The sequence below is a fragment of the Enhydra lutris genome, unplaced genomic scaffold, assembly GCF_002288905.1.
Source record: "Enhydra lutris kenyoni isolate GAN:26980312 unplaced genomic scaffold, ASM228890v2 scaffoldscaffold21, whole genome shotgun sequence".
In the NCBI taxonomy this organism is placed as follows: Eukaryota; Metazoa; Chordata; class Mammalia; order Carnivora; family Mustelidae; genus Enhydra; species Enhydra lutris.
The window spans coordinates 12,977,118-13,000,523 of record NW_019154105.1 but is presented as its reverse complement, the minus strand read 5'-3'; the positions used below and the strand labels follow the sequence as shown (position 1 = coordinate 13,000,523).

The window sequence follows — 23,406 nt, the reverse complement described above, 5'->3', positions numbered from 1 at the left end:
GTGAATAAGATGTTGGAAGTCTCGGATGTGGATTTTAAAGCAGGTGCCAGAAAAATAATTTAGTAGTCAATTACAAATTCTCCCAAAACATGTAAAAAATAAAACTCTAAGCTAAGAAACAGAAGTTATAAAAATCAAATAAATGGAGGGGTGTCTGGGTGGCTCAGTTGGTTAAGCGTCCAACTCTTGATCTCAGCTCAGGTCTTGATCTCAGGGTTGTGAGTTCAAGCCCCATGTTGGGCTCCACAGTGGGCATGGAGCCTATTTAAAAAAAAAAAAAAGGAAAATTATAGGACTGATAATAACAACAACAATAATAATAATAACAGTAATAATAATAAAAAAAACCCTGTTAGATGGTCTTAATAATAGAGTGGAGATGGGGGATAGAATCACAGTAAATTCCAATGAAATTAAATAATATTTACTCAGAAGAACAGAGAGAAAAGAGACTGAAAAAAGATTAACAAAGCCTGTGAGATTTGTGGGATAATAACAAAAGATTCAACATTCATATCAGAGTTCTAGAAGGAGAGAAAAAGAGTATGAGATTGAAAAAGTATTCTAGGAAATAATGGTTGGAAACTCCCTAGATTTAGCTAAAGACAAAGATGTATAGATTCAAGAAGCTGGGAACTTCTCAAATAGGAAAAACTCAAATCCCCTCCAAACCCATTATAATTAAGTTACTAAAAGCTAAAGACAATGAAAAAAATTCTTAAAAACAGAAAAATGATACATTACCTATAAAGTAACACCAATTCAAATAACAGCAGTTTTCTCATCTGAAACCGTGGAGGACAAAAGGAAGTGGCATAGCATTTTTCAAGTTCTGAAAGAAAAAACTATCAACCATGAATCCTATATCCATTGAAACTATATTTAGAAATAAAGGTATTCTAGGATGAAGGTACATGAAAAGAATTTCAGTTTCTAAAAGACCTACTCTTGGCTAATGGCTAGAGGAAGCTCTCCAAACAAAATACAAATGATAATAGAAGAAGGCTAGTACCTTCAGAAAGGAAAGAGACAGAATACGTAAAAACATAAATATACATAATAGACTATTTTTCACCTCCTAGGTTTCTTTAAACTTATTTTATGGTGAAACCAGAGATGCAACACCATCTGATGTGCAGAATATATAGAGAGGAAATACTGATCTGATGTGCAAAATATATATAGAGAAAAATGTATCTAAAAAATGGGGAGGACAAAGAAACCAAAATGGAAGCAAAGTTTCTACACTTCATCTGAAATGGTATAATGTTGCCACCAGTAGGCTATGACGTTATGTGTGTGTATGTTAATACCTAGTGTAGCCACTAGAACAGTTATACATAGTGATAAACTCAAAAACATTACAAATAAATGAAAATGGAAATCTAAAACAAATGTTCATGTTACTCACAGGGATGGAGGGAAAAAGGCACAGAGGAACAAGACATAGGACAAAAGAAAGCAAATAATAAAATGAAAGATTTAAGCTCTAACATAACAATACTTAATATGTGGATGGTTTAAATACATCAATTAAAAGACAGAGTGTGATTAGGAAAACATGACTCAACTATTATCTTTTTACACTGAAATTTCTAAATTGAAAGTAAAAGGATGGAAAAAGATCTTACAAATAGGAATCTAAAAAAAAGCAATAGTGGCTCTATTAATATCAGATAAAGTGGACTTCAGAGAAAAGAAAATTACTGGGTACCTAGAGGGACATTACATAATGATAGAAGGATCAATCTACTGAGATGAAGTAACAATTTTAAATGCATGTTTACAAATAGCAGAGCTTCAAAATACATCAAGCAATAACTAAAATAGCTAAAGAAAGGAATAGAAAAATTCACAGTTGTAGCTGGGAACTTCAGCAGCCTCCAATATCAACAGATGTAATTACCAGAAAGAAAGTCAGCAAGAATATAGCATTAAACAACACTATCAACAATAATGTCTAACTGACATTTATAAAACTCCATGCAACAATAACAGAAAGCACATTATAAACACGCATGGAGCATTCATTAAAATAGACCATATCCTGTGTCATATTTAAAAGAATTGAAATCACAATACGTTCTCTGTTCAGAGTGGGGTCAATTAGAAATCAATAACAGAAAGGGAAGGAGAAAAATCTCCAAATACTTGGGAATTAAGCAACAGACTACTAAACAATACATGTATTCAGGAAGAAGTCCCAAAGAAAATTAAAAATTACATAGAATTGAGTGAATATGAAAGTACGACATAGCAAGTATTGTGGGATGCAGATAAAGCATTACAGAGAGGAAAATTATAGCACTAAATGCTTATTTAGAAAAGAGAAATGATCTCAAATCAGTATTCTTGAGTTCCTAACAAGAAACAAACAGACAAACAGAAAAAGAAGAGCAAAGTAAGCCTAAAGTAAGGAAGAGGAAGGAAATAGTGAAGAACAAACTATTGATACACACATCAACATGGATGAACCTCAAGGAAATTATGCTGAGTGGAAAAGGTCAATTTCAAATTATACAAAGTGTATGAATTACATGACATTCATGAAATAATATAATTATAGAGATGGAGAAAGGATTAGTGGTTGCCAGAGGCTAGGAATAGGTAGAGGAGATGGGTGTAGTTATAAAGAGGTAACACAGGGGAATCTTGATATGGTACAGTGGAATATATTGAGTGTGGTAGTTGTTATGCAAGGCTACATATGTGATAAAATGGCATAGAGCTATACCTACACAAATGAGATCATATAACTGTGAAATCTGAATAAGCTCAATGGATTGTATTTATGCCAATTTCTTCGTTTTGATGTTGTGCTATAGTTGTATAAGATGTTAACATTGGGCGCCTCGGTGGCTCAGTGGGTTGAGCCGCTGCCTTCGGCTCGGGTCATGATCTCAGGGTCCTGGGATCGAGTCCTGCATCGGGCTCTCTGCTCAGCAGGGAGCCTGCTTCCCTCTCTCTCTCTCTCTGCCTGCCTCTCTGTCTACTTGTGATCTCTCTCTGTCAAATAAATAAATAAAATCTTAAAAAAAAAAAAAAAAAAGATGTTAACATTACCAAAGGCCGGGGGGAGCATGCAAGTGCATAAGATATCCTTGTAAATTTCTTTGCAACTTCTTGTGAATCTATAATTATTTCAAAATATTTTTAAAAATCAAGCACCCTATATAAAATCAGTGCACTAAAATCAACTGTATTTCTATACAGTAGCAATGAGAGAGAAGAAAGAGAAATTAGGGAGTTGATTCCATTTACAATTGCTCCAAAACCCATAAGAGACCTAGGAATAAACCAAACCAAAGAGGCAAAGGATCTGTACTTGGAAAACTATAGAACACTCATGAAATAAATTAAAATGACACAAAGAAATGGAAAAAAGTTTCCATGCTCATGGACTGGAAGAACAAATATTGTTAAAATATCTATGCTACTTAGAGCAATCTATACATTCAGTGCAATCCCCATGAAAATACTATCAACTTTTTTCACAGACCTGGAACAAATAATCCTAAAATTTGTATGAAACCAGAAAAGACCATGAATAGCCAAAGAAATGTTGAAAAAGAAAACCAAAGCTGGTGGCATCACGATCCTGGACTTCAAGCTATATTTCAAAGCTGTAATCATAAAAACAGTATGGTACTGGCACAAAAACAGATACATAGATCACTGGAACAGTGATGGATCCTTAACTCTATGGTTAACTGATCTTTGACAAAGCAGGAAAGAATATCTAATGGAAAAGAGACAATCTCTTCAACAAATGTTGTTGGGAAAACTGGACAGCCACATGCAGAAGAATGAAACTGGACCATTTTCTTACACCGTACATAAAGATAAACTCAAAATGGATGAAAGACCTAAATGTGAGATAGGAATCCATCAAAATCCTAGAGGAAAACACAGGCAGCGACGTCTGTGACCTCAGCTGCAGAAACTTCTTGCTAGACACATCCCCAAAGGCAAGGGAAACAATGGCAAAAATGATTATTGGGACTTCATAAAGATAAAAAACTTTTGCACAGCAAAGGAAACAGTTGACAAGAACAAAAGACAACTGACAGAATGGGAGGAGATATTTGCAAATGTCTTATCAGATAAAGGAGTAGTATCCAAAATTTATAAAAAGTTTATCAAATTTAACACCCCCAAAAAACAAATAATTCAGTTAAGAAATGGATAGAAAACATGAATAGATATTTCTCCAAAGGAGACATGTAAATGTCCAACAGACACATGAAAAAGTGCTCCACATCACTCATCATCGGGAAAATACAAATCAAAACCACAATGAGCTATCACCTCACACCAGTTGGAATGGCTAAAACTAATAAGTCAGGAAATGAGAGGTGTTGGCGAGGATATGGAGAGGGGAGATCTCCTACACTGTCGGTGGGAATACAGGCTGGCCCAACCACTCTGGAAAACAGTATGGAGGTTCCTGAAAAAGTTGAAAATAGAGCTACTCTATGACCCAGGAATTGCACTACTGGGTATTTACTCCAAAGATACAAATGTAGTGACCCAAAGGGGTATCTGTTCTCCAATGTTTATAACAGCAATATCCACAATAGCCAAACTAAGGAAAGAGCCCAAATGTCCACTGACTGATGAATGGATAAGGAAGATCACACACACACACACACACACACACACACACAGCAATACTACGCAGCCATCAAAAATGAAGTTTTGCCATTTGCATTGATGTGGATGGAACTAGAGGGTATTATGCTAAGTGAAACAAGTCAATCAGAGAAAGACAATTATATGATCTCACTCATATGCGGAATTTAAGAAACAAAACTGAAGATCATAGGGAAAGGAAGGAAAAAGTAAAACAGGATGAAATCAGAGAAGACAAATCTTAAGAGACTCAATCATAGGAAACAAACTGAAGGCTGCTGGAGGGTTGGTGGGTGTGGGCAAGGGATAACTGGGTGATGGACATTAAGGAGGGCATGTGATGTAATGAGCACTGGGTATTATAAAGACTGATGAATCACTGAACTCTACCTCTGAAACTAATAATACACTATATGTTAATTAATTCAATGAATTCAATTAATTAATTGAATTTAAATTAAAAGAAATAAATCAAGCATCCTGGAAGAAAGTCTGAATTATCTTTCTTTTCTTTTTATGTACTATTTTAAACATTGTCATTTGAAGAACTAATCAGATAGTGTGCAGTCCAAAAATGTAAGGGGAAAACAATATATACCTTGGTATACCAAGGTATTCCCTTCCTTTCCTTTTCTTTCCCTTCCTTTCCCATCCCTTCCCTTCCTTTCTCTTCTTTTCCCTTCCTTTTCCTTGTCACTCAGAATCACTGGAGAGAATTCTGACTTTTATATAATGAGAAGAAAGGCCATAAATATTTTATATTTTATATTATGTAATATAAAATATGTCATATTTTATATTATAAATCACAAGGCTATAAATTTTAGGAAAAAATTCACCTAATTATCCATGAGCATTTCTACAATTTTTAAAATTCTACAATTCTACAATTTTTTTAATTCTACAGTTTTTTAAAATATCTACATGGACAACTATTTAGCAAACTTGCACTTATTAACTCTGAAAGCCAAACTCAAAGCTTCCCCTTGAGCTTTAGTATGATCCTGTATAAGTTACTTTTGAAGGATTATATCTAACATTTTCTGCATTGTTTCTTCTGTGTTAGACTTAAGATTATTTGCCAACTAACTCTTCCAGTATTTGTGTTTTGGGGCTATGTGTGTGTTTTGGTTTTTCAGTTACCTTTTTCAAGACATGTTATCAATTCTCCAACTTCCTAGGAGCAGGGGTGCTAAAGATATCTGTGAAAGTCCATAAAATAATACATTACATTAAAATGTTTATACTTGTCCTTTTCAAAGCATTTTTAAGTTTTTCCAAAGGATAAGTTTCATAGTTGCTACTAATTTCATTTTGCAAAGCAGGAACTAAGACAGTTTCAGCAACTTACCCTAGGCTGCCCTACTGTGGTTATTGTTGACATGGCTCTCCTGAGCTCTAGTCTAGGGTTCTTCCTACCACTACCTTCAGACTTTCTTCTAGAATGCATTCCAGGCATTTTCTTTCTACCCTATATACTGAAATTATTTCTATGAGTTTTGTTTTTAAAATTTTTATGTATTTTTGTGTAGTTTAAAGCTCTATATGGAAGGAAGAATGGTCTAGTTTCCTCTGTGTTCTGTGGTGCTTGTTTAATTAAAGATTGCTTTTGTTTCCTGCCCACTTTCAAGAGAATGAGCTAGTTTATAGAGTTAAAGATAGATCATTTTACAAATACCAAGTTCCGGCTCTCTGCTGAGTTCTGCGCTAATCTTCAGGCTGTGATTGTAACTACAGAAAACATATTCCCTGTGTTCAAGGACTTGTCAGTCTTTTGCAGAAGAAGATGAAATAAAAAATAAACAAGTTAATTTCAGAATACCCTTGGTAAGCACAGAAAGGATGAATGATAAATCCAAGGAGACCATTCCATGGGAATGAGGAATGTCTTAACTGTAACTTGCTCTGATTGGCAAGAGATCTGGTGATGGATAGTTTGCCACAGATACCTGAATAGACCAATCCCTCATCTAGATCCAGCAACACTATGAAGGACCTAAGTGCCCTAATACCACAAAGTCAGGGTGGACAGATCCAGAAATGATAGAGTTTAGGTTTGTAACATTTGGCTTAATGGGAGCTCAAGATCAAATTAAATTATTTTTAAAATAAAAACTTCACACATCCCTACTACATCCTTCAGAAAGTCTTGTCTTTGCTATCTAAAGCACAGAGCACTGGATTCAGAGTCTTACTCTGTTCTATCTGCATGGTTAACAGAATTCAATGTTGGGCATTACTCAAGAAACTTCAAGTTCTTATCTTCAAGCCATTTTATTTTTCCTTTTTGACTTTCACCAAACCTATAATGCAATCTACTCTTCTGTCAGCATATTATGATATATCTGCTCTAACCCTCTGGAACAGTTTTGGGGGAAAAAGTACCAAGGGAAGACTTATTAGTAACTGTAATTACAAGTCAGCCTTAGTGTCTCATTTCATAGCTTATACAAATTCTTGTAAAATATGGCAACTTCAAGGTTCGTATATGTTAGGTTAACAATAGCCTTGGAATTATAAAGAGCTTTGTTTAATCTTATACCCCAAATATCTATTACGCAGTTCCTTATGCCTGTGAGGCGAATGACATGGTGCCTTCGTGCCAGACGCAGCTATCATCAGGGTCTGCCATTTTTCTTCTTCTGTCTCCTCCCTGCCCTGGGCCAGTCCTATCCTCCATACTGTAGGAAGGCTCATGGTAGTGTCAGGAAAAAAACGACAAGTCTCCTTTCACAGGAGCCAAATCATGTTTGTATCCCTCATGTGATTTCTGTGTTCATACCACTCTTTCATTCTGGATTCTGACTGGAGAGAGGGTGCAGCTGAAAGAACCAGACACCACAGATTACCATGTCAGTAGCAGAGTTTAGGTTTTTATCTGATACGTGCTTAATTAATTCAAAGAACTGCGCCAAAATCTTAAAAAAAAAAAGAAATTTATATTTGGGTTACCATATAATTTTTGCCTCATACGTATCTCCATACTAATCAAAGGAAGAAAATCTTTTGTGTTGATTGTGTGGAGGTTTGTTTATTATCAAGTAAATGAGAAATTTAAAAATGAAAAGTGGTTTCATTTTATGGTGAAATAAAGCTTTCTCTGTAGATGAGAAGAATGTGAAAATGATAAACTCTAACAAGGGAAGGAAAATGGGATTTCTTGCCTTTCAGATAAGGTAATGAAGTATCTATCTTCAAGAAGCTTTCATTGGATTTCAACTTCTGATGCAAAATGTTGTCAGCTTGCCTTTTTACTGTGTCTGCATGGTTAGAAGCAAACTGAAACTTAAGCAATACATCTGTTTTCAAACCATCATTACTTGAACTGAAAAAGAAAAACACCAGAATCAATGAATGAGTAATAGCCATATTTATAATTATTTTATACTCTAGTATTTAAGCATTAGTTATATCTTCAAGAAAATACAACATGAATACTTTATATATTTTACTGTTTTGGATTTCCTTCCTTCCTGTATCATATAGTTGTTAATACTGGAATTATCCCCTGCTTGTATAATTTGATCGTATTCAGAGAAAGCAGAGTATCTTAGCGATCTATATTTTTTTCTGGAAAAATACATAAAAAATGCTTATTAAATCCATCAACTTTGTGTATGTGTGTATAAAGTAAGTAAAACAGAGAAGAGTATTTTCAAGGATTACAAGATTCTTTTGCTGAATGCAATAGTCTTTAAGAGGACAACCAGTAGAATATGTTGTATCACTACCCAAGCTAAGAAATTATTTCCTTATAAGTACTCTGTAAAGAAGAAATGACAATTAAATGTAATAATATTAAAATATTTTTGCTCTTGATAAATTTAAAATTTTTAGATCCTGTCCACAAATCAAACAATGAAAAATAATTAAGTGATACAAAGTTTCCTTTTATCATAAAAATTAATTAGTTGTGATTACCTAAAGTCAACAACATGAGACTTGATGTAATGATGATTTAAACTGGATCTTCGAAATATATTCTCTATCTGAGAAAAGAAAACAACAGTGTAGAACTTTTTAAAGCATCATTTCACACATTTCAACATATCACAAAAATGCCTGTATAAAATTCGCAGTAATAGCATTTACTTCTAAGATTGTTTGCAACTATCCTTAGAAAGCTCATCTGGGCATAATCCTCTTGTCATAAGGTCACCTCTAAAATTGGATGTTGATACTTGAACAACTTGTCACATGATCAAAGATGTCTGATATATATCAAGAGTTGAATTAAGCTACATATTTCAGTAGCCGGTATAAAATATACATTAGGATGGAAGTGCTGAGACTGAATTTCTTTGAAAATTTTGATGTGTATGGAATTAACAGCCATTATCAGTCAAGCTCGGTTATCGTCATCATGGCTGTGATTGAAGGATCAGTTTTGTAGGCTTTAGTGAAGTTTTTGGACCATATTTTGATCCTGTGGTAGGTAAATGGAGGAGAGGATGAGAATGTATATTTATCAGGTACTTCCTTAAAAAGAATATATTTATCAAGAAAAATACATGAAATGATTACTTAGAATAAGACAAAACTGTACATGCCACTTGTATGTCATTTTAGTTGAATAAATACTTTTCACTCAACTAATTTATTAATTTTTTTCTGGTAAAGTGCCATGACATGTCATACTACATAGTTTGGTGAACATATTTATTGAAAAATAAATAGTTATTTAAAAATGAATGACTGGGGCACCTGGGTGGCTCAGTGGGTTAAGCCTCTGCCTTTGGCTCAAGTCATAATCCCAGGGTCCTGGGATCAAGCCCAGCATCGGGCTCTCTGCTCCATGGGGAGCCTGCTTCCCTCTCTCTCTGCCTGCCTCTCTGCCTACTTGTGACCTCTGTCTTTCAAATGAATAAATAAAATCTTTAAAAAAAATTGAATAACCACATGTTTTCCTTCCAATTATGAAGGGAAATTTGTTTTTTAAGGAAATAGTTTTATGTACACACATACATTATTTGGCAAAACAAATACATGTTCATTGTAAAAAGTTATACAAAGCAAGCAATACAGCAAAGTAAAGTGAAAAGCATCAAAATCATTTCCAAATCACAGTACAGAGAACCTGCTATTTACATTTTTGTTATGTACTTCCAGATGTTCTACATTCATTTATATATTTTTATATATGACATTTATATATCTTACATATAATTGAAAGTTTTCTGCCTGCCTCCTTCCCTTTTCTTTCCAATTTCATCATTTTTTGTTGTTTCTTTTGAAATCACAGCTTTGTGAACCATACGTTATAACTGAACATATAAAGAGTTTAGATTACTGAGCGCTACAAGAAGTTTCTAAAATTCATTTTAGGCACTAGTTTTAATCATTTCTCCTAGGACAGTATTTCCTAGGACTGTAATTTATAATCTAAATTAGTGGTCAGCAAATTATAGCCTGTAGGACAAATCCAGACAGCCACTGTTTTTGTCTGGCCCATCATCTAGGAATGATCTTCACATTTTTTTAACAGTCAAAAAAATCAGAAGACGAATAATATTTTGTGACATCTAAACATTTGACAAAATTCTACTTTCAGTGTCCATAAATAGTTTTATTGGACCATAGCCATACTCATTTGTTGATGTATTGCCCATGGCTGCTTTTGCATTACAATGACAGATTTGAATAGTTTCAGAGACCACATAGCCTGCGAAGCTGAAAATACTTTACTATCTGGCATCTTAGAGAAAAAAAATTGCCAACTTCTGGTCTAAATTACTACACTTTCCTTCTTTACGTTGGCTCCATTTATACTCTAGAGGAGAGAGCCAGTTCTAATGAGTAGGCCATTTATTTACTAGTCATCTCACTGAAGTGTATTTTTATGGTCTTCCCATGTGGCAGACATAGTTACAGGCAACAGAAAATATGAGTAAGTAGACTTGGCCCCTCACAAATTCAGAGGGGCATAGACATACAAAATCATAATGATGTAACAAGGTGGTAAGCACTTTAACAAAGGTGTATGAAAGTTATGTGAGAGCACAGGAAACAGATGCTAACGTTTATTCAGACATAATTCGTCATACTTTTTATTTGCAATATAAACTAGTCTTCAGGATAACTCAGAGAGATAGGAGAAATTATCCCTGTTTTGTAGTTGAAACTTTGAGGGCTAAAGTAGCTTTTCCAAAGCTCAAAAACTGTCAAGAAGTAAAATTTGGATATGAATCTAGATGTTCTGACTTCAAAGCTTAGACGTACGAAACTCAGTATATTGCTTCCTACAAAAACTACACCCACCTTAATCAATTTTCTTTAATCAAAATTTCCTTCAGATGTATTTTTTTTTTTAAAGATTTTATTTATTCATTTGACAGAGAGAGATCACAAGCAGGCAGAGAGGCAGGCAGAGAGAGAGGAGGAAGCAGGCTCCCTGCCGAGCAGAGAGCCCGATGCGGGGCTCGATCCCAGGACCCTGAGATCATGACCCGAGCCGAAGGCAGCAGCTTAACCCACTGAGCCACCCAGGCGCCCCCCTTCAGATGTATTTTTGAAAAGACATGCCAACCCCACTCAGTTCCATCCTTTAATTCATTTCATCAGCTCATTTTTGTTAGGAAATGGATAAAGAACCTGGCAAGAATGATCTGTCATGTTTGGTCAGTGCTAGGCTCAGTAGAAGTTGTGTACACAACTGAAGTCTTCAGTAGAAGAGCTTGTCTGTATGTTTATGTGATATATTTTCAGGAATAAAGGTTTTGTGTAAGGTGCCTTGTGAGAAATGTATCAGGGTCATACACACATTAGGTGCTTAATAATACAGTGATATGTAGTAGTGTATCATTGTATCATTGTGCCCAAATGATTGAACTGTGTTTCCAGATTACTCTAATAATTTTTTTTTTTTTTTTGTATTTGAGCTATTTAATCTTTCTGTTGGGATCCTATTATTCAGTCTTTGGTGCAATTATTCTTTGCCCAGTGTATTTTTCCAATTTTCCTGAGATACTGTTGATTAAAGTTGCCAGGATTAGCAAACAAAAATATGGTTAAGTTTTAATTTCAGATAAACAATGGATCATTTTTAGTATAGGCATGTTTAAAATGTTGAATGAAATACATTTTCAGTAGGATCTAAAATTAAAAGTTCACTGAGAGGGGCATCTGGGTGGCTCAGTGGGTTAAAGCCTCTGCCTTCGGCTCAGGTCATGATCCCAGGGTCCTGGGATCGAGCCCTGCATCGGGCTCATTGCTCATTGGGGAGCCTGCTTCCCTTCCTCTCTCTCTGCCTGCCTCTCTGCCTACTTGTGATCTCTGTATGTCAAATAAATAAATGAATAAAAATCTTTAAAAAAAAATAAAAGTTCACTGAGAATTTTATATTTTATCTGGCATCCCCAACATAGGTATAATTTGATATTTTATCAACTTATCTCTTACTTTATTTTAACCTTCTACTTCACCATAGTATTGTCAGAGTAGGAATGATGACAGACTTACTTCATTATTGACTTTTTGTTGCAAGTCTCTTCTCATTTTTGAGTGTTCAGCTGAAAAGTCAGGATTATATTCAATACTGGGGATCTGGAATGAGGTCTGGTAATAGTAAAATTTCTGATCTGGAAGGGAGAACAAAAATGGTATGGTATTAGCAATGTAATGGGTTTCTCTTTAGTTCATTTGAACTGCATACATATCAAAGTAGAAGGAATAACATGCAAAAAAGTCCTATAATGATGAACTCTTGGGAATTAAACATGTGATAGCTATGGCCAATACCTCCCTTTTTTTTTTTTTAACTAAAATTGATATATAATATTATACTAATTTCAGGTGTATAACATAATAATTTGATATTTGTATATACTCCATATATGCATATATATATGTGATATATATACATGTATATCATATTTTCTTTATTTTTCATAGTTGGACACTTAAGTTGTTTTTGTATTTTGGCTATTGTAAATGATGTTGCAGAGAACTTGGGGGTGTATATATCTTTTCAAATTAGTGTTTTTATTTTCTTCAGATAAATGCCCAGAAGTAGATTAGCTAACTCATCTGGTAGGTCTATCCTTAATTTTTTGAGAAATTCCCATACTGTTTTCCACAGTGGCTGTACCAATTTATACTCTAACAGTGTACAAGGTTTCCCTTTTTTCCCAAATCCTTGTCAATACTTGTTACTTTTCTTTTTGATGCTAGCCATGCTAACAGGTATGAGGTGATATCTCATTGTGGTTCTGATTTGTACTTCTCTGATGATGAGTGATGTTGAGTATCTTTTCATGTGCCTATTGGCCATTTGTATGTCTTCTTTGGAAAAATGTCTATTCAGGTTTTCTGCCCATTCCTAAATTGGATTGTCTGGCTTTTTGCTATTGAGTTATTTGAGTTCTTTATATATTTTGGATATTAATCCTTTATCATATATATGATTTGCAAGCATTTCTAACTCATTTTTAATATCACATGTTTTCATAGTCATGTGGTTGTCAGTTGTTTTCTGACAAAATTATTACCTGTTAGTGATAATTCATAAATTTAAACTATTAATTAGATCATGATAGAATGTAATATATTCTCATAAGTTAACCTTGAAGTCAGAATTGCTACTAAAATAATGTTTTTACTTTCAGTGCATTAAATATTATTAAACTATATAATAGCATAAGATGTATTGCATTGTTCACGAGATAATATTATGTGAGCCAGTTAAAATGTTAAATGCTAGAATTAATTTTTATAAAGGATGATCATTTCCCAAATGTAGATATGTTTATACCAATTAATACTGCATTCTGCAAAGCTTACATACATTTAAGAAAATTATTGTTGCAATGAAAATTACACTTCAAAATATTAGAAAATACTAGGGTTTGAAATAAATTGAGTAGATCTTCAAATTTTTAAAAGAATACAATGGGATAGACTTACCAAATGCCAAAAAATAAACAAGGAGACCGATGATTATCGCTAGAACCAACACAACAGCTGCGACAATAAGGGCTGTCATCCATGGTCTCAGTGAGCTTGTCCTTCGACCCAATATTGCTGGCCTTTTGAGAGAGAGTTGTGTATTAAAGTCAAACAGAACTTAAATACTAAAACCTTAGTTTTGCCTAGTTTTGATATAGAATTTTTTTTTCTAGAATTTGTGTTTAGCCCATATTGCATTTGGTAACATCTGAATATATTGTTCTATAAAGTTAGAAAAATACTGACAATGAAAAATATCACTGATTGACATTTGACTTTATATTTCGATTTTAAAAAGTCAGAATTGTATAGCAGTTAACTTCTGTTTCATATACTTCCTGGTTCATCATGCTAGTGTTCTGAAATATTTTTTTCTTTGTAAATGGTCAAATAACATATATTTGGCTCATGGGCTTCAAGTCCAAAAAGCCTCAAAGAATGAGGGCTTCTGGGTCACTCCTCTCATTCTGGCATGAACCAACAGAGGCTCAGAGTGATTACTAAAAACTTGGAGTTGGACACAGTCAGTGATATGGTATTAGCAATGTAATGGGACAGATGGTAGCTATACTTGTGGTAAACATAGCTGAATGCATAAACTTACCAAATTACTAGTTGTACATGTGAAATAATATAACATTGTATGTAACTATACTTAAATAAAAAATAATAATAAAGATAAAACCTCAAAATTGGATGTTGAGGGAGTTGGAACTGGGTTTTGGGCTTTTGGAACTTTTTTCAAAACTCTATACTTAATCCTATAATCTCCATTTATAAAACGAGTAATCTGTAATACATATGAAAAGCATCTAAAATAGGACGGGTTGGAGAAAAGAAAATAGAACTCTAAAGAAGAAATAATAGGTAAACCAAAAAGAGATCACCAATATAATGAACAAACAAATAAATAGTGATAGCTCAGATCTTTGGACCCAGGAACATCATGGTGTGAGAACCACTGGTATATTCGATGAATATCTATTTCATAGTGTTATAAGATTTCAGACCTATGATTTTCAACCGATGGTATTAGGTAAGATAAGGCTGTATTTACTTCAATAAATAATGAATCAATTTAAAGAAAAATATTAAGGCAATAATGATACTACTAGTATGTAAATATGGCAAAAAGCATGAAAGTTGTATGTAAATGACTGTCATTTGGGAAACCTATGTGGAGGCAGAGAAATGTGACAAAGTTCTGTCCAGAGTCAGAGCCCACAGCCTAAAGACTAAATCTGCACAATTACAGAGTTGAGGCAGGCTAGAATGAGACTGGCATGGGTTGTCCAGGAAGATCTAATTCACAGGAGCACTGGGCAAGAATATGGTTCTGAAAGTTAAATATACCATTCTGATAAAATTATACATGAAAAAGCAGAAAAAAGAATTACCTTCTCTGGGTTGGTAGATGGCTGTGGTAAAGTAGAAAATAGATCCCCACTTACTAATCAAAGATATCAACTGAGAGGGGCATTTTGGCATCAACAATCTGAAAAAAGTGGGGATACTTCTGTATTCTGGTATCTGGGCAAAGAAGCTACAGGCAATTTCCTCACCCCAGAACCATCAACCTGAGCTCTGTTAAGTATCTCAGTCAGGTAGAACTAATTCTGAGTTCTGCTGTGTTTCTGGAAGGATCTAGAGTTACTCTGGCTTGCTACTCTTTGGTTGGTATCAAGACAAGATTATTAAAATCTACAGACATCTGAAGTATCTTTAGAAGAGTTGGGGTCCTGCTGGGGCAAGGAAAGAGCTGATGAAAATATTTACCATTTTTACTAATAGAAGATCATAGGCAATTATGAACTCATTCAGTTAACATTTACCAAGTTTCTTCTGTTTGCCAAATACTTTCTGTTTGGTATTGAAAAATGAATAAGACATACTGTCCTATCTTTAAGAGCATGTGATCTAGTGACACACTAAGTAACCAGTAAAATACAAGTGATAAATGTTGTGATGGAATTATGCCCAATAAGTTAAGAGACATGAGTTGGTACAAATGGTTTTGCTTAGAGATTTTATCCTTTGAACTGTGTTTTGGAAGCTGAGGAGGAGGAATCAGCAAGAATGGTGGGTACGACAAGAAGAGGGAAAGCACAAACAAAGACAAGGAGACAGAAGACAAGGACAAGGATTTCTCAAGGACATACATGAGAAAGTAGAATTTATGAACGAGAGTAGAGGTAAACCTAAATAATGCACGTGTTCATTAGCTAACTGAGTAAACATTTATTGAACATTGCTATGCACAAAACAGGAATATAATGAAGAATGTTCAATAGATCTTCCTCTCAAGGAACTTAGAGTCTATAGGGAAGGAACACAGTGTACACAAATTGCTAGTAGAGTTATAGAGTATTTCAAAGAGAATTTCAGAAGACTAATGATTTCTCTTTGGAGGAAATAATGGTTGAAAACGATAATTTTTTCAAGTTTAAAAATGCTGGGCCCGGGGCACCTGGGTGGCTCAGTGGGTTAAGCCTCTGCCTTCGGCTCGGGTCACGATCTCAGGGTCCTGGGATCGAGTCCCGCATCGGGCTCTCTGCTCTGCAGGGAGCCTGCTTCTTCTTCTCTCTCTCTCTGCCTGCCTCTCTGCCCACTTGTGATCTCTCTCTGTCAAATAAATAAAATCTTAAAAATAAATAAATAAATAAATAAAAATGCTGGGCCCATCTTCTCACTGTCTTCTCTTCTGAGTCCAATACAGAAAACCGTTGATAGAGAGGAAGTTTATTTCACAACAGAACTCTCATTATCAAAAGGGTGGGGTTTCCTGTTGAACTTCTAACACCAGAAACGTCATTGTGACTTATGTATGGGTCACAATTGAAAAATTGTTTGAGTACATTTTCTTAATTATGTAGACATGCACAAAATATTTATTCCTAGATATTTTTTTAAAAAATAAAATATTTTTTTCTCACTGATCTTTTTCAGTACTGATCTAATTTTAACTTGCACATTAATGAATTTCAATGGCTGATATCAGTGATTATTCCAGATTGGTGGAGCCTGAACCTCATAGGTACTTGGTAAATATTTGTCTACTAAATAAAATAATGTGTCATAAAAGAGGAGTTGACCCTAAACTATTTGTAACACAAAAACTATTTTTAGCAGAGAGTTTTGTTAGAGATGAATTAGGACAAAAAACAAGCTCAAGCATTTACCTGAAATCAAGATACAATTACAAATTTTGCACTTAAAAATCTCGAAAGGAGGGGCGCCTGGGTGGCTCAGTGGGTTAGGCCTCTGCCTTCGGCTCGGGTCATGATCCCAGGGTCCTGGGATCGAGCCCCACATCGGGCTCTCTGCTCAGCAGGGAGCCTGCTTCCTCCTCTCTCTCTGCCTGTCTCTCGGCCTACTTGTGATCTCTGTCTGTCAAATAAATAAATAAAATCTTAAAAAAAAAAAAAATCTCGAAAGGACAATTCTCCCTTCCTCTTTCCTTTCTTGTTTCTCCCTCCCCCTAATCCTTCCAATTCAAAGAATTAATTTGGTCAGACTTATCCCAGACAGATGACTAAACAGATTCACTACAGTGTAGGAAAAACCAGCCTTAGAGAAGCCTTTGACATTCAAACAAACAAAACGATATAAGTGACCTCACCTTTGAGGTATTTATGCCAAAGCAAAGAGGAGCAGTGACAAAAGCTATTCATTCAAGCAGGTCAATCTAGAAAACCTTTCACAAAGAGTCAAAGCATTGGTCTCTCCCCTGCCTTTGGTAACATTCTGAGTGGTTCATTATCCAGACTCTCATGGGAGGGATTTCCTGAACCAAAGCTCAGCAGAATGGAATGGACTCTTCCTGCTCTTACCAGTGTCAGCTAGTCAATGTCACAAGTTTTTTTTACCAAGGTATATACTCAGGTTCTTCCCTTTAGATAGCTCTCCTAGCATCTATTATTTTTCCTGGAGCTTTTATTTTTTTTTTTTTAAAGATTTTATTTATTTATTTGTCAGAGAGAGAGAGAGAGAGAGAGAGAGCGCGAGAGTGAGCACAAGCAGATAGAGTGGCAGGCAGAGGCAGAGGGAGAAGCAGGCTCCCTGCCGAGCAAGGAGCCCAATGTGGGACTCGATCCCAGGACGCTGGGATCATGACCTGAGCGGAAGGCAGCTGCTTAACCAACTGAGCCACCCAGGCGTCCCTTCCTGGAGCTTTTAAAATGCTTTATATAACCAAAATATTGTCCCTCAGTGATTCAAAGATGAGAGATAAAAGGATTTCTTTCTGCCACAGCCATGGCCACATAATTTGAAGGGTCCATGGTCTCTGAAAGAGGTTCATAGTAGTTAGGAGTGTGGGTTCTGCAGCCAGTCTACCCAATTTTTTATCCCAGCTCCACTACTATGGGACCTTGGGCATTCAATCTCATTGTGTCTCAGATCCTTTTACCAAATGGGGGTAATAATACCCATTTTGTGGGATTATTGCAAAGACTAAATGAGTTAATTTACATAAGAGCACTTAGAATAGTTACTAAAACATGGTGAAGACTTAGGAGTTTTGGTTATTTATTTATTTATTTAAATTATCAAAAGCAGCAGAAAAAGATACCAAGGGGTTTGTACTTGATGAAATGGAGTGAGCTGGTGAAAAGCGTGTGCTGGATAGTAGATGTGCTGTTTATGAAGGAAAGAGATAAGAACTGTTGCCCAGGACCTTGATATATAAGTGACAACACAGGAAAGAAACTATGCACAGACTGGGAAGCCCCTAGGGAGACTATCAAAGCCCTGATGATTTCCATGCAGAATTCTGGCAGATAACAGGGTCTAAGCTTGAGAGAAGGGGGACCACCAGAGCCTTCAAGAGAAATCCCAGGTTTCAGAGGTAGGCATAATCAGACTTTCACATTCAGAGCATCCATAGGGAAAAAATTACAATAAGGGGTATGAGAAAGCTTAAGACAAGACAAGATGGGTGAATCATCTGGATGGGGTTTTAATCCATTGGCCAGGGAAGGCAGAATAACTCTGGAAGAAAGCTGTTGTTATGCAAATATCAGGAGGTGATGGTATTATTATTCATAATAACAGTGGCTTAGCAGTGATGATGATGATGATTTTAATTGTAGCACCAGATGTGATGAGACTTGCATAAAATCTGTGATGTGAGTAGAAATACTAACTAAAAGTTGTGCGAAAGATTAAATGAAGATTTGTGCTTCCTTCTATGTTTCATGTTCTGACAAGCTGTTTGTCTTGTTTCTGTAACTCCACATTATGCAAATGAGAAAGACATAATATTTCATAAATGAAAAGTTGACTGATGTCGTAATTAAAATAACTGGTGTTTTAGTTGATAAGAGTTCAAAAGGGGATAATCAAGGGCAGAGAGAGCTACTTTCCAAATTCTGCTCATTAATGCAAATTTACATAGTGAAGTTCCATGAGAAGCTTTTCTTTGAAGGAAATTTTAGAGTACTGAGGTAATTAAAACCTGATGAGGACCAAAAAGGATGTACAAGCCATTGACCTGGGCTACTGAAGATAAAGTGGCCAGAATGGTACTGCACCCACTTTGGCCAACACAGCTTATTTTATCGGTACATTTTCCCTCTCTTACTAATATATATATTTTTAAATTAAATTGAATTAATTTTTTTGTGTGTGTGTTCCAAAATTCATCATTTATGCACCAGACCCAGCACTCCTTGCAATACATGCCCTCCTTAATACCCACCACCAGGCTCATCCAACCCTTCAGATTTCTCCCAACTCACTTCTCCTCCCCATCTCCCAATGTCCTCTGTGTTATTCCTTATGCTCCACAAGTAAGTGAAACCATATGATAATTGACTCTTGCTGCTTGACTTATTTCACTCAGTATAATCTCTTCCAGTCCAATCCATGCTGATACAAAATCTGGATATTCATCCTTTCTGATGGAGGCATAATACTCCATTGTATATACGGACCATATCTTCCTTATCCATTCATCCGTTGAAGGGCATCTTGGTTCTTTCCACAGTTTGGCGACCGTGGCCATTGCTGCTATAAACATTGGGGTACAGATGGCCCTTCTTTTCACTACATCAGTTTTTTGGGGGTATATACCCAGTAGTGCAATTGTGGGGTCATAGGATAGCTCTATTTTTAATTTCTTAAGGAATCTCCACACTATTTTCCAAAGTGGCTGCACCAACTTGCTTTCCCACCAATAGTGTAAGAAGGTTCCCCTTTCTCCACATCCTCTCCAACACTTGTTGTTTACTGTCTTGTTGATTTTGGCCATTTTAACTGGGATAAGGTGGTATCTCAATGTGGTTTTGATTTGAATCTCCCTGATGGCTAATGATGATGAACATTTTTTCACGTGTCTGTTAGCCATTTGTGTGTCTTCCTTACTAAGATTTTTAGTTAAGCCTCATTTATCCTTAATCATTCTTTTCCTACTGCGGTTTAACAACAAATTTTGACCTCCACAAAAAAGCAGGTCTTGTTTCGAACATTGAAGCATGCACTGATGTATTAGCTACAAATACTTTTTAACGAACAAGTTCTACTGTCACTATAATGACCAGTGGGAAATACATGATTATACTCATATGTAAAATTTGAGAAACAAAAGAGATCAACATAGGGGAAGGAAAGGAAAAATGAAATAAGAGGCAAATAGAGAGGGAGGCAAAACATAAAAGACTCTTAAATGTAGAGAATAAACTGAGGGTTGCTGGAAGAGAGTTAGGTGGGGGGATGGGCTAAATGGATGATGGGTGTTATGGAGGGCACTTGTTGGGATGAACACTGGCTGTTATATGTAAGTGATGAATCACTAATTCTACTCTTGAAACCAATACTATACTATATATTAACTTACTTGAATTTAAATAAAAATAAATAAAATAATGTAAAATTTAAAATGTGAAAAGAAAATGAAGGAAAGCCTTTCTTGAGTCAGAAGAAACTATTGAAAGAAGGGTGTGATACTGCTGGAGAAGTCACATGAGTGTCAAAAAGGAAGGGTAATGATAGGTAGGAAACTTTGACAGGTTCAGTGAACAATAACTGTCAGAAGTTTTTACATCTAGTCAAAACATATTTTGAGCTGCCAGAGCTTTTTAGTGTCTTCCTTCCTGCCTTCCTTCCTTTCTTTGTTACTTTAGCAGCTTTATTGATATATAATTCTTATACTCTACAGTTCACTCATTTAAAGTGTACAACTCGACGGTTTTTAGTTTTTAGTATATTCCCAAAGTTGTGTAACATTACAACAATCAATTTTCAAAACTTTTATCACCCTAAACAGAAACTCTGTACCCATTAAGAGTCCCTCTCTATTTTTCCCTAACTCCCTGACTCTAGACAGCCATAAATCTATTCTCTGTCTCTATAGATTTGTTTATTCTTGACATTTCACATAAACAGAATTATATAATATATGGTCTTTTGTATTTGTCCTCCATCACTTAGCATAATATTTTCAAAATTTATCAGTATGATAGCATGTATTACCCCATACTGTTTTCCATAGTGGAAGGTAGGACTTCATTTGTGTTTATTGCCAAATAATAATCCATTTTATGATATGTTATATTTTATTTGTACATTGATCAGCTAATGGACACTTGAATTGTTCCTACTTTTTGGCTGTTATGAATAATGCTGCTGTAAATATTCATGTTCAAATTTTTGTGTGGACATGTGTTTTCATTTCTTTTTCATATAGAGATAAGAGTGGAACTTCTGGGTCGTATGATAACTCTATGCTTAACATTAAGAGGAACTGCTAAACTTTTCCAAAGTGTCTACACATTTTACATTCCTATCAACAATGTAAAAATGTTATAATTTCTCCACATCTTCATTAATCTTTTCTGTTTTTCTCTTTCCTTTTCCATGGTAGCTTTTGTTTCTCTTTTCTTCATTCTACTCATTTCTTCTGCTTTGTTCTTATTGTATCACCTTCTTTCTACCATAATCTGTTCATTTCGTGTTAAACTCTTCCTTTACTTTTTTAAATCACATTTTTAAAAAGCAAGTATATATGTTAATAAAATTATCTACAATTTTCTAGATTACCCACTCTCTGAAACTCAGAATCATAGAACATCTCCCTCTGCACAACTGCTTCACAAAGCCAGTCTACTTCTGAATTGTCTTTCCCATTTGGCCCCTTCTTTTCATGTCCTTTACACCATCCTACTTCAGGCATTAGATGTATTTCATTTGGACAATCACAGTAGCCATTAATAGATCTCTTTATCTATTAATTAATTATCTAGATAATTTCCCCTTAAATACATTCTACAATGTTGCTGCCAGAATTATTTTCCAATTATACAGTTCTAATAGTGTGACTCATTCAAAATCTCTCAACTATTTCTCATTATGCAGACCATAAATTCTCTGGATTAGTATTCATTCATTCATCCAATCATTCATTGAGGAAATATTTAGAGAGATCTCATTATGTGCTAAGAGCTGATTCTGCTCCCGGAAAAACCGTGGCAAACAAGACTGGCAAGTTTCCTCCTTTTGTGAAGCTCACAAGCTAGTGGAAGGAGGCCAAAAATAAAACAAGCCAAAGAATAAGTCTCAACTCTTGAAAACAAAGTATATTAATGAATAGAGAGCGAGTGGAAGCTGGGGGGAGAGGGTGCTTAACTGAGTAGTGGGGAGTTATCCCTGGAGAGATGCCATTTCAGCTGAGAGATGAATTGCGAAGATGAATTGAGAAGTGAATTGGGAAGCTTCTAGAAGAACTAGGTAAAGAGCAACAAAGTGGCAGCAAGATTCTAGAGATGGAACAAAAGTGATCTTCCTGAGTTCCTGAAAGAAATCAGGCCAGAGTGCTGGATCATGGTAGATCCAAGAAAGAGGAGAAAAAGTTCAGTCAGAGAGACAAGCAAGGATCAGATCATGGACCCTGAAGGTGATGACAAAGTACTGATAATTCTAAGAGTTATAGGAACCCACTGGACAACTTTAAGTATAGGTAGTGTCTTTCATTTATTGTGTCTAACTTACTTTTGGGTTCTTACTTCCCTGCACATGTGCTAGTCTGTTCCTTACATTCACCCCTTCTGCCTCAAATATTCTCTCTTCCTCTGTGTTTCTAACCTCCTCTTTTTGCAGCTGCTGCCATTACCATTTCTGGAAACCTTTCAATGTGCTACTTGAATGCCTTCTCCCTCTTTTAAGGTCCAGTTCCTTTCACTGCAATCCCATTCCAGTTAGAAGCAACCTTGAAGCTTCATTTACATATTTCGCTATACAACAAAATTGGTCATGTTCTATTTCATATTCTGGCTATCTGTACCACTTTGTCCTTCTCCCCACCTCAGCTGCCCAGTCTCATACTATGCTCTATGTCTTGTCATTGCCAATAGTGTCAATTCCTCCATAATCTAAATTTTAATCACCCAACTCTGCAACTACCACAACTGCCTTAGTACCCCACTGGGACTTATAAACCACACATCCTACTATGTTTTCACTGTCTCCCATCACCCTCATGTTGGCATTGCTCTTTTACTTGGCAAAAAGCCCATGGTCCCTAATTATACTCATTCCTGGCATACACCCTCAGTCTTGTAGTCTTCTCTCTCTATATCATAATCATATAGCAAAACTCCAACCATGGTTAAAAACAAATTTCACCTACTTTGTGTTTATACAAATATGGCTGGAGAAAAAATACTCAATTTTGCTGATGAGTCTCATTTTAAATTGCAGGAGCATTAACTTCAAGTTGGCCTCAGTGCTTCCTAGGCATCATACTTCCTTAGTTATTCTCTCTTTCTACTACTGTGAGAAATAGAGGATTATTTCATACCTTATCTTCTCAAATCTTTAATACCTCCTCTTTCATCT

The 23,406-nt window shown here is 35.4% G+C and overlaps 1 protein-coding gene across 1 annotated transcript in view; it reads right to left on the bottom strand.

Moving 5' to 3' along the window:
- LOC111148829 (transmembrane protease serine 11G-like) overlaps positions 1–23,406 on the bottom strand; it is a 46,018-nt gene that overhangs the window by 11,060 nt on the left and 11,552 nt on the right. The window contains exons 2-5 of the mRNA XM_022505650.1: positions 13,534–13,692; positions 12,091–12,209; positions 8,554–8,621; positions 7,797–7,957 (exon numbers count right to left, since the gene is read on the bottom strand). Of these exons, the coding sequence (XP_022361358.1) occupies positions 7,797–7,957; positions 8,554–8,621; positions 12,091–12,209; positions 13,534–13,692 (507 nt within the window). The remainder of the gene's footprint in view (positions 1–7,796; positions 7,958–8,553; positions 8,622–12,090; positions 12,210–13,533; positions 13,693–23,406) is intronic.